The 12,896-nt window shown below is 35.1% G+C and overlaps 1 protein-coding gene across 1 annotated transcript; it reads right to left on the bottom strand.

The window, feature by feature from the left end:
• Nucleotides 1-9,451: 9,451 nt before the first annotated feature.
• On the bottom strand, nt 9,452-11,828 carry LOC118751773. The gene is made up of 4 exons (XM_036486591.1): nt 11,798-11,828; nt 10,582-11,714; nt 9,718-9,829; nt 9,452-9,589 (listed from the first exon to the last, which is right to left on the bottom strand). The coding sequence occupies exons 1-4, from the start codon at nt 11,820-11,822 to the stop codon at nt 9,453-9,455; spliced, it is 1,407 nt and encodes a 468-aa protein (XP_036342484.1). The 5' UTR covers nt 11,823-11,828; the 3' UTR covers nt 9,452.
• Nucleotides 11,829-12,896: the final 1,068 nt, after the last annotated feature.

Here is a 12,896-nt window from a genome sequence, read left to right as displayed (position 1 = left end):
TCAACTAACCATTTCGTTATCCATTTCTTGTTTTTATTTTTGTTGTTCGCTTTTCTTGCGATTTTTGATTTATTTTACTTCATTTCTCGCTTCTACTATTTGCATACTTATTGCTACGGTTTTGTTTTCTTGTTGTTACTACTGCCCCTGTGGCATTTAGTATTCGCGCGCGCGTTGTTGTTGTGCTAGTAGTTGTTGATGCCATTGCAGATGCAGATGGACGTCTGCTTATTTCCAGTACATAAATTTTATCAATTCAGTGAACTGCACCGACTTGTGGTTACTGCACTCTTCTCGCTGACTTTTCTTTCCCTGAGAGCTACGCGGTTGTTTTTCCCTGAATACTCTGAGTATTTTTTTTTGTTTTTTTTTTTGGTCAGTTCCGCGGCTCCGATGTTGGCGTTTTTAAGCCATGCTTTAAGTTTATTGCGTATTGTGTATTTGAAAGTTTATTCGTTTCGCAATAAAGATTAAGTTTTCTCAGAATGTTGCGACCTAAGTGCAGAAATTTTAATATGGACAGCAGGAATGAGAGGCAACTCTATTCTGAAGCTAATTGAATGTTTTCTAAAAACACGCGTTTTTTATATTTTGTCTTATAAAAATGGTAGTCTTGCCCATAAGCGGATGCTTATGTATTGTATGTATAATGCATACATGTGTATATATGTATGTATGAAGATATTTCATTTTGGCGTTAAGTATACGACACGGTGCCCAGGTTGGTTGCCTGAATGGAAAGACCAGAGGAACCAATTACTTAGCTTAACATCAGGTAGAATGTTTATGAAAGCAGGTAAATATAAAGTAAAGAGGTGCGTACTACCATCCGTTGGGAAAAGTTCAGTCAAACACAATACTAGGGTTCATCTTTATTGCTAAACTGTGTGCGTTTGTGCGAAAGTGCGAAAACGTGAAATATTCGACAGTTTTTTTAAGAAAACACACATGACAACGTTTCGCCAACCTCCTAGCCAGTTTTTTCACGCAGTCTCTTCCATACAAAAATTTTTTCGAAATTAATTTATATGGAAAAAATGCAAAACACCTTCAACAAAAACATCTCAAAAATCAATGCGATTTTTGACTAACTCCGAACTTTCATTTTTTTATTAGAATCTAATGGGCTACAAAACTGCCTATTAAAAAAAATTCTAAAAAATCAGATTAAAAAGTTTAAAATTCGGAAGAGAATTTGCTGAATTTTCGCGAGTTTTGCACAAAGTTTAGGAATTATATTTTTATGTTTTTTGTTGTTTAATGCACTATATTTTTATACGAAATTGGCGGAAAAATACTAGAATAAAAATTGTTGCGTATATTATGAAAAATTTGCTGTGCCAATACTTTGTTCCGGCAGAATTAAGGGAATTAGATAATTGAATATGTATCACAATATGTGTGTCAGAACAAAGAGGTTTAAACTGTTTTAGTTGGAAAATATTTTTGAGAGAGTTGCCACCTGTTTTAAAATTCGGATTTAAATTAGTTATACTCAAATAAAAGTGTCATACGTAAGAGTGTTTAGAAATGTTCAGCCTGAACATGTAGAATCTTCTGAGGTATTTGAAGAGGGCTGCCACCTGTTTTAAAACTAAATTCATATATAATTAATAAGTTAAATGAGTTATTACAGAGGTGCCATCTATTTAAAAATTTAAATTCAAACTATTCAATAATTTCAATGAATTATTACGATGTCGTCACCTAGTTTAAATCTCAAATTGAATTCAGGGGATAAGTTAATTGAAAAAGTATCACAGGAGAGAGGTTTAAGTTTTAGTTTGAAAATATTTTGCAGATGGTTAAACAAATTTAAAAGCGAGTGTCGGCGATCTAGTTTGTTTATAAAAGTTGAATTGAATAATTTAATGCTCATCATACGCCCTGTCAGACCAATTAAAAAATGTTCTACAATTGCAAATTTTCAGGACAAACACAAATTATTCGACTAGAAAATATATTCCTTTGCAGCCTTTTAATACACCCTTACAAAGCCAGTGTAATTTATCCATTAATTAATTTTTTCGATCTTCTTGGGGGAAATCCTGCCGTCTATTAAAAATTTAAAGATGCAGACTTACCAGGAAATGCCTTCAAATATGGGAAACAAATAGAATTTTTCGCAATTCCAAAGTTTTTATGGACGATTTGGTAGCCTTACATAATTCAAGTTATTAACTAGAACTTCAACTAAAACTTTATGTATGTACATATATTTTATTTAGGGTAAAAAGCACATATAAAGGTTATGTATATCAAAATTTGCAAACAACTTTTTTTCCATATATTATTGGAACAGTTTCCGACATTTAAATATCATAACCATAACGACATCGTTATCCATATCGTTACATAAATAAATAATCGGATTTTTTTCTCTTGTGTATTCCGAATTGTTTTTCTAATCCTTCAATTAGCATTGACAGCTTAGTATTCTTCGCCAAGCATATGATAAAGGCTTAACGTACACATTGTGAATGTTTCGCTACCTAAGTCATAGACGTTTTAATTCAAAAACAATTGTCTTCACCAATTTTAGCGTCGATGCGCACCACTTAAATAGCATTCCTAGGCAACGCATTAATGATGTTATCAGCTTTTCAGCATATCTCACGAGAGAGAGAGAGAGAGGGAAATATTTAAATGCGCGCTATAATCTTAACCCGCTTTACATTATTTCCGTTATGTTGCGGCATTTCATATGCTTTCTTCATTCCAGTGCATTACGACATTGATTTTGAAGCATTTGCAATCCACACATAAGTAGATACTTACGCGTTTGCGAACCTGATTAATGCTGTTGTCGTTGCCATTAAAGGAAGTACATATATCATTAAGCGTGTCTTAAGGATGCCTGTAGCAACCAATATGCAAGCGAGTACGCGAGGATATGTGTACATATATGCATTAGGTTGGGTCGCGAAAAAAATATTCCTAAACGGCGATCAATTTGAAAGCTTTCTTATGGAGGATTTACATAAGTGTCATAACAATTTTCAACCCAGCCAAGCTGGAAAAATGCAAGGTTTCTTCTTCATTTTTTTGTTTTATCTAAATATGTTTTATTGGTTTTGCAGACTATGTTCCAAAATGAGATGAAATTAGATAGCCCCATCTCCCGAATAATCTACTATATAGCTGTTTAATCGGAACCGGGACAGTGGTGGCGTTTCACTTGTCACCTCTAATAGGCAGAAGTATTTGAGCGTTATCCTTAAAGGCAAGTTATTATGAAAGCCGCACCTGACCAATCTAAGCTTATACTTATATTGAACAAAAAAACCAAAATATTTTTGCGCTGATATTTTTTTATTCGTTATTTCTATGAAGAGTTTGCTCAAGTGTTTTTTGTAATTTTTCGAGCGTTAGATTTGCGGGATTTTTCAAGACCTTTCATATAAGACTTTCGAGAATTTTTTGAAATGTAGAGATTATGGAAGATTTTCAGGTGTTTCGGGACATTACGAGCAGTAGAAATTTTAAAACAATCTAATGATTTAGAATGTTTTTCTGATGTCTAAGCATTTAAAAATCTTTCGGAATATTTTTGGGAGTTTTCTGAAATTTTATTTTTTTTCGTAACTTGGGAATACTTTTTCCGCACATTGTGAGGTTTTTTAAAAACTATTCGGAACTTTTCCATTTTTTTTCCGGAATCTAAAAGTTAAGTTTCTAAAAAATAAAAAATCATGAAATACTGAATGAAAAAACTAAGATGTTAATTTTTATTTTAATTATAATACTTAAAGTCTAGAGTTTGGTATATTTTTGGTTTAAATTATATATTTAGCTTAGGTTATCGTTCCGGATGTCTTCTTGAAAACACACTTTAGTTTTTAATGGGGACCGCTACAGCCTAATGTGCGCAAATGGGAACTTAAAACTTACATTCATAAGGATGGTTGTATTTGTCCTTCCCACCTTCGCTTGATTGGCAACGCTTTTAACGGCTTAAGTTCACATTCGTCTACATAAACATATGTATTTACTGCTGCTTCTATTAATGCACCAGTGAATGAATGCGAGTTTATTGCCGAATTTCCACTAGGCATTGAAATTACAAACAATTTATGTATGCCATTTAAAAAAAATGCCATGTGGAAATGAACTTAATGACATTTTTTTTTAATGTAATGACACGATTATTTTTTAATGCTCGACACTTGTCATTTTTGCCATTTAATGCCAAGTGGAAATCCAGCATAAGTAGATAGATATGCATATATATGTGTGTATGTTTATCCTCGTTTAAAGCGCAAAACCGAGTATGAGAGGGTGCATAAAATATTTTTTTCAAAATGGTTCTCTTTTTTATAAAGCAATCGCATTTCTGGCTAGTATATTTCAGGACAAAAGGACAAGGATTGAGCAAAGAGCGTCAGGCAAAAAGTGTCAGTTACGCGGTTTTGTTCTTTAAATGACGATATGTATGTACTAAATTTAACATACTCGATACCGGCGTCATTATCAGAAGAGGGCAAATTAGTAAAATAGAATTTAGCGTAGTGAAGAAGTGAGCGTAAATCGAGAAGAAGCCAACATCAAATACAGGTGTTCACTGCAAAGTTTACTTGAGTGCTACCAGATTACTGAGAAAAATGAGAAAAGTGTCGACGGTTCACTTTGGCCTTCAACGCCATGGTACTTCAACAATTTTAGCACTTAAATAAGTACTTTGCTGGTTGCTTGGTGCTACGATACCTAATGCTTGGTCACTTCAGCCGCCTAAGAACTCAATGAAAGCTGTAAACGAAAATTTTGGTGATAAAGGTGAAGGTTAACGAAAATCAATTTGGCTTTATGTTGGCAGCCAGCTTTGCCGGCGGGTGTATGCGCTCACGTACTTATTTGCGACGAAGATTTGTGTGAAGTGGCAGACGATTATTTTTCCACTCAAAGACGGTAAATTTTGTACTGCAGTCAATGGCTGTCGACGATTACTGAACAGGTAGTGGCTAAAGAAGAAAACAAACAGGAGACGTCCTTACCAATTTTCGGTGATTATTCTTTTCCATTGGTGTCGGTTTTTTAAACTCTTTTTGCGTTTGTTTGAATTTTTCCTCAAAATTTCCTTTTGGTTGCTGCATTTTTATTGACTTCCGGCCTTCATTAGTCGGAAGTTGAGTGAAAAGCACGTGCAATGCCTGCGTGATTTGTCGACGAGAACACGACGTGTTGAAGGATTTATTATGTGCCTTTAGTAAATTATTTATTTTGTAGCTGGCACAACGTACACTAAGTAAAAATTTTGAATAATAAATATGCTTCTATAGCTTACATAACTTTATACTTGACACAAAAATTAAATAAAAAGTAAAGTGAAAGTTTAATATGCTGGAGTGGGGACGCCACTTTGTTAAGCGCCTAGCGTTATGCTTTGAAAATGAATTCAATTTGAATATTCATACAAAGCATAGAGGGAAAAAGTAAATATCTTTTCATTGCATAAATTTATAATACGAAAGCACAGTCAAGAGTCACATTTGTAGTATATGACAGCAGGAAAAAATACGTTTGAAAATTTGTGTATGTACATACCTCGCTATATAAAGCGCGCTCTGTCGTGCAATACATACTCATTTTTTGCATACTTAACTAACAACGACTGAAGGCATAAGGACAAGCTTATTACTTTGTGGTGGCACTCTTTATAACACACACATAGTATGTATATCTGTATTTAAAACATACTGTATTTACAGAATGACTTACAGCATATGACCGGCTGCTCATCCAGATTCTTGCTGGTCTCAGTATTTTTTTTTTAATTTTTGGTTTCGTAAATAATGTGCAGCTGGCTGTTGCTCTACGCTTTGATGACAATGCAAATTATATTTGCCACACCGATATGTCGCATATGTTTATTTGCGCCCTCTTTAAGGGAGCAAAATAGGTGAGCACTGACAGAGTTCTGTAAAAGTAAATAACTTATTGATAGTGAGTACCTGCAGGAAATATCGAGAAATACTAAAGCTGATATGAGATTGAATCTGACTGAAGTCAGGTAAGACGTCTGATGAAAAGATGTAGCTAACTTCGAAATAGCAGTCTATGAGGGCAACTCTGGCAATTGTCTTTCAACTCGCCACAATTTTTTCGAAAGACAAAAGTCAATTCTGGCAACTATTTGAAAGCTCTTATCTGTCTTTGAAAAAACTAATTGAAAGATCTGTTAGCGAAGAGGTCGTAGCAATAAGTTTTTTTTTTTAATTTAATTAAAGTAAAGAATTATGTAAATTTGTCCTATGAAAACAATAAAAATCAATGAATTAAATTAAATTAAATAAAAAAAAAATTATCGCAAAAGAATGAAATAGTACTTAAAAACTAAGGTCTTAAATATTAAATGAAAAAAAATATATATATTATTCTTTTTGAAACGATAAAATCTAGAAATTAAAAAAAGTATGGAATTAAGAATAAAGTAATGCATTCAATTAAAAAAAAAAATAAATAAATGACTAAAAAGTAAATGAAATCTAAAACAAAATTTTTCTTTTTTCATAATAAAATTCAAAAATTGAAATAAAATTTAACAAAAAAAAAAATACAACAACAACAATAACAAGCAAACCTTGAAAAACAAGCTAATAAAAAACTGCCTAATTTCCATAAACTAAAGTGATAGCCAAAAAATTCACCTGACGAGTATCAAGTAGCGAAAAAATTTCAGAGTAGAGATGGGCGAGGGATATCGGAAACCGCGGGATCCATACTACTTATTTCAAATTGGCCGGCATGGGCGGTATCGGGAAGGTCTATAAAAATTTCGAGCGCTGGATGGGGCCATAACTTGCGCAAATTCAGGTAATCTTCCTTAAATTCGATGTATGAAATATGCACTTCTTTATGTTTTACTGAGACGAAAATGAACACCAAAGCAAAACAAAATAATCGGAGGATGCCAGATCTTTCATACTTTCATATACTTTTTTATTATTTAAAATTAATATGAAAGACATGTGAATGTTTCTTAGTGAAAGATTTCCGGACCAATGGTGGTAGATTCTAGTTTTCATTTAACCCAGATGTCCTCGAACCATGGTCCTCAACGTGAGCATCTCAATAGATTTGCACACAACGACTATCCGTACTGTTCAAGGTGTGGTTGTAGGAGCGTTGCCACCCGTTTAAAAAATCAAGTTCAAACTTAAATTAAGGTGATTAGGAAATACGTATCTTGATATGAGTGTCAGTCGAAAGAGATTGTGGTTTGGATATATTTAAAAGAGAGTTGCCACCTGTTTATGAGACGAAGGCGCTGGACTGATCCTTTTTCTTTTAGTTAAAGCTTTGGTGGCCGCTGTGGCTGTGGAAGATCCCTAAAACTATATTTTTTGCCTACTGGGTAAAAATATTTTAATACATATTCACAAATATGAGTGCAAAGTCAACATGCCACACATTTATGACAAACAAAATCTGCTCAAAAGCGTTCAGTAATGACAGCAAAATATTTTTGCACCAACACATTCCTCAGCTGTGTTCATTGCATACATATACGAAATATTTGCGTTGTTATTTTGTGTGCGTGCTTTTTACATAAACGAGTGAAAGGAATGAAATAAATTGGCTGTCGCCCGATGCTGTCAAGCTGCGATTTCTGCTGAGATTTTCATGTTGACGCAGGATGACAGCAAAATTACCGCCTGTTCACCAACAACTTGGATGTTGTCCTTTTTGTTGCATTGTTGTTGTAAGTTTTATACTGTTTTGCAGGTGTTTGTTTTTATTGTTGTATTGTGGTTTTTGCATGCAGTGCACTGACATAAATGGAAAATGTGGTATTTCTTTAGTTTTATTGAAAAATGTATATTTCGAGCAATTTGAAAGTGAATGCGTGCATATTTTTTCGAATTTGTAAGCAATTTCTTTGCAAGAAAGTATACTTGTATTTGCTCTTGACTTTTACTATGAAATTCACATGCACATACAAATTTACATACGTACATATTTACCTACTACAATTTCGATAAAATCAGCAGAATACAAGCAATTAAGCTGAGCAGAAGAATGTACAATATTTCAATTAAAGCTATGAATACAGTTGGCTTGGCCGAGCTTCTCCTCCGATTCAATAGTTTGACGTCGCCTACCGACAACACATGGCTTTTCCTGAGAAGCTTTTTCAATGCAGAAATACATACATATCGCACACGATCTTCAAGAGTGACACAACTCAAAATTATACGTTCATCAGAAAATGCAAAAAACTATTTCGTTGCTCATGCTAACCACATGGGCAAGGGAGACATTACCTTAAGTTTTTTCCAACAAATTATAGCAAATTTTTGCTCCAGCTAATGCATAATTAAAAAAAAACAACCAAATTTTATGTTGTGTCACTTTTGAAGATCGTGTGCAATATATTTGGAGGCCTGCTTTTGAAACCGCTATTAAAAATAAACCTGTTTGGATGCAAACTGGTCGGACTATAGATCAAAGCTGGATCCTAACGGGTGAAAGAGAAGCATATTGGCAAAAAATTAACGAAATCGGTGGGAATGGAGCCAACTACTTTAAAATGAATTTGGTTTACACAACTTCGAAGTCAGTATGTTTCTTTTGAATACGCCTGCGTTCTGCACTTCACAGATGCTTTTTCATACTTCCAAGACACAAATTGTTTTTTGAACAAAAAGAGTATAAAAATTCGAAACGTTTACTCATTGCATTTGTTTTAAAGTAGTCTATAAATTGGTTGATTTAAAAAAAAAATCACTTGTTTCCGTCAGTGTATCTAATATAAATAATAAAAAAAAAAAATTTCTTAGATTTTTGGTCAAAAAGACTTCGTTCCACAAAATCATTGAAATCGTATTAATTGTCAAAGTTCAGAGAAATTGTCAATCACTAATGCTCGTTCACACTATTTTAAACAAATATAGTCAAAAAAATGAGGAATTTACAAATTTTTTGACTATCGAGATACTAAGATTTTGGATCATGAAATTTTTTTTTTCTCTATGAGGTAAACAAACGTTCGTATGGCCAATATATGCGCACCCTTGGGTTTTATGTTGCTCTTCGTTACACAGTGAAATATGTACCTATCCATCATGTTCTGAAAGGTTCTAGACTTGCTTTTCTGCTCACCTAATTTGATTAGAGAAGCTGAATCTTTGCGAGAAGCTAAACGTACATAGTCGCGTTTTTCCATAAGAAGTTTTGCTGATCGGTAGTCCTGTGCGGTACGTGAATAAACAAATGAATAGGCTTGCCTCGTTTTCAAAGATATAATTTCAGGAGAATGTTGGCAATTTCATAGTGCAAAGAAACCATCTACTTTAAACTTTTAATGTTAAACAATTTACTATTTGCATGAAATTTTAAATTCTAAGAGCGCTAGTTTCGCAGGAGATTTACACTTTAACAAAAAAAAAAAATCTTCATAAATCGAAAGCTCAACGTCGCTTTGCAACACCAACAATTCATGCAGCTGCAATTACTCATTCATGTAACTGCGCCAAATGTCCCAACAACTGTATGCCCTCTCGATTGTGAACGATGAACATGAACGGATGATCGACACAGAACATCAGCGGCTTAGTGCGCAACGACGAAAAGGCGTTCCAAAACAGCACCACTATAAATGGAAATACAATTAAGCTTACAAATGTAGGTACGCATGTTGTACACAAAATGAATGTTGGTGGGGGTATTCAATCAATGTTTCAGGTAATTAAATTGAAATTCATTGCGCTATGTACTTACTCGATGGCTCCAGTTCACCAATACCGTCCTCGCTCACTGCAAAATGTACCACCTGTGTAACTTGCCAAGCGCTAGGCCAGTGTAGATCCACATTCGCTGTGACATTTAGCAACTGAAATTAATAGAAACTTTGAAAAGTAGTCAGAGTGTGGAGTAGGGTGGTCCAAAAATTCATGTAAAAAAGTAATGTCGAGTGAGAGCACCCCTTAGGATTGTTCTATATCGAAAAAAAGTATACCCCTATTTTTTATTTTGAAATAAAAAAATATTTAGAGGTCGCTCAAAGGCCAAAAAAAGGTTTCCATGTATTCTGTATGGGAAAAAAGAACTTTTCGTGGAAATGGTAACGAATTCTTGAAAATCCATACTTTTCGATGGGAAGACCCTGCCCAATTATTTTTTAGCAATTTTTTCTTAGTAACTATATTTTATAGGACCCCCAAAACCCCTTGAAAATGCCAGAAAATCCAATGTGGGGATAAATAGAAAATCTTCGTTATTAAAAAAATGGTTAAACAAATAATTGGATATTGTTATTGGAAGTCTCCTAAAGAAAATATTGATTTTCAAGAATTCCATACCATTTCCACGAAAAGTTGTTTTTTCCCATACAAAATACATGGAAAAGTTGAAGCGCTTTGAGCGACCCCTAAATATCTTTTGATTTCAAAATAAAAAAATAGGGGTATACTTTTTTCGATATATGTAGAACAATCCTAGTGGGTGCGAGCATTAAAATTCCGACTTTACTTATTTTGGACCACCCTAGTGTGGGGCATATGTATTAAAGGCAAGAATACAGAAGGTACCGAACTACATATTTCATGTACATATATCTTCTTTCTACTTTTTGCGTACACTAACCTGCTGAAAAATGCCATCTAAGACTGTGCGTTGCGAAAATTGAAATTTCGGCAAAAGAACACGCACCAAAGTCGGCTGAAAATGTTGACGCTGGTAGCCGGTTGCATCAGCTGCACCTGTCGGTTGTTCCGCGTCGCGTGACATGCCGCATAGCTCGTCGAGTAGCGTCACATTGGCACTCAGGCGCTGCAGTAGACGCGGCAAACCGCTCCTTGCATGTGGTAGTATGATGAGCATTTTCAATTGCTGCCGCTGTAGCGACAATTCCAAGGCGCTGGCATTCAACTGCGTCAACTCACCGTAAAGAAAGATATCATCCTTGCGCATGGCATTCAGGTAAGCGTGCGTGTGCAGCTGTGGCATGTAGAATTGACGTTTGTGGGTATCACGCTTTTGGAAATTGTGCGCCCAGCGAGAATTTATACGCACCGCATTGATTAGTTCGTTGCAATTGCTATTCGTTTTGTTGTTGTTATTGTGGTGATCGGCAGCGTTGTTGTTGTTGTTGTTGTTGTTGCTGGTTCGTATCACTGCAGCAGCATTAATATCGATGTTTCTGCACTTGCCACTAGCATTGTTGCGGCTGGTATTTTTGTCATCATCCTCATCGCTCTCCTCGTTCAGCACAAATTGCAGATTTTTCAATTTCCTTGTAAACCGTTTTGCGTTATATGCGTCGGCGTACAGCGTATTGGACACCGTTATGGGGTTGCCGGCAATGTTGAAAAACTCTGCATACTCCTTCATGCCGCTGTCGCCGGTTATGTCGGTGTCGGCATCATTGCTTACTGCATCGTAGGCTCTTTGATTGTACAAATCACCGTTTTCAATTTGATCAGTATGGGCGGCGACAGTTGGCACGACAGCTGGAATAGAAGTAGCAGCGGCGGTGGCATCGGCGATTTCTTTGTCCGTGCCATGCAGTTGCAGGTACAATGCTAGCAGTTCCTGTGGTGCAATCACAAAATTTGATGCTGCATCCGCTTCGGCCAATATGCGTGCCAACACGAAATGCTTCAAATCAACGGTGTGGTCGGAGGCATCGTTGGGGCGCGCCGCTGTCGCCGTTGCCCTCTTAGTGACCGCATAAGCGAAGCCAAATTGTAGATAGCACAGAAGTGACAGTATAAAACCTGTAAGGCGAAACCTGCATGATATTTTTTTCTTTCGTGTTCAATTCTAATTATTTTTCTTTAATATTTTGCAGTGCACTTACAAATCAAAATATTTCTATTGGTCATATTTGATATCAACAATTTTTTTTAACGCAACATTTTATAAATTTAGAACAAGTTCACTGCATTTTCATTTGAATACTAAACATTCAGTTTTACTAAAAATTCTTTAGCGTTTCGAGTCTAGATATTAGGGTGCTTCTTTGATTCAATCCGCTCTTAACTGCGAAATTTTTTTTTTGAACAGCAGCTGAAGAAAAAGCATTTACTAGCTAACAAATTCTTCAAGCACTAAGTACTTATGTATTGTCGCACAATAACGGTCAAGGCTAATGTAATCGAGTATTAATAGACAAAAACCCTTATCATTTTCAAAATTCTTATCAGCTTCGGCTTTTTCGGTAACGTATTTTTCTCTGAGCACTCAAATTCCCAGTGCAGTCTAATTTAACGCTTAATCACTACGTTCTCGAGCTTTGCCGCATTGTCAATTTAATTTGTATTTAACTTTTTAATATAACATAATCTTTACCACATACAGTGAAAGCTCGCATAAGCGGACACCGATACGTATGTACAAGCACAAGAATCAACATTCGACTGAAAAAAAAAATGAATGAATGAAAAAATTGAGCGTTTGTTAGAGCTTCGCGTCCACTTATGGGAGATTTTTTTTTTTCATAAATGGGCATTTTTGAGTGTCCGCGTCCGTTTATCGGAAAGTCGGTGTATGGGAGATCATTTTGTATGCAAAACAAACCAAAAATTGTACGTTCCCAAGAATGTGTCCACTTATGGGAGATGTCCGCTTATTAAAGCGTCCGCTTATGTGAGCTTTCACTGTATACAGCTTTGAAATTGGACACGTGCACGTAATAAAGGCAAATTGTTACAGTAACGACCCGATAGACTGGGCATGAAAATCAATTACAGAATCTGTAAAGAATTAATAGAAGCCACAGAGCGTATTTCTTCGACAATAGCCGTGAACACTTTTCTAAATGCTCGGTAGCTGTATTGAATATCGCGGAATTTTTTAATTGCCGTTGAACATTATGAAAAGTGTGGGAAACATAAATGGAGCGGAATTTAAATTTCGTTGTATAAATATTGTAGCCTATATAAAGTTTTTTTAAAGTC

Source organism: Rhagoletis pomonella, unplaced genomic scaffold (assembly GCF_013731165.1).
Source record: "Rhagoletis pomonella isolate Grant_MI unplaced genomic scaffold, Rhpom_1.0 Rhpom_scaffold_00985, whole genome shotgun sequence".
NCBI classification, from domain to species: Eukaryota; Metazoa; Arthropoda; class Insecta; order Diptera; family Tephritidae; genus Rhagoletis; species Rhagoletis pomonella.
This window is presented reverse-complemented; position numbering and strand designations above follow the sequence as displayed.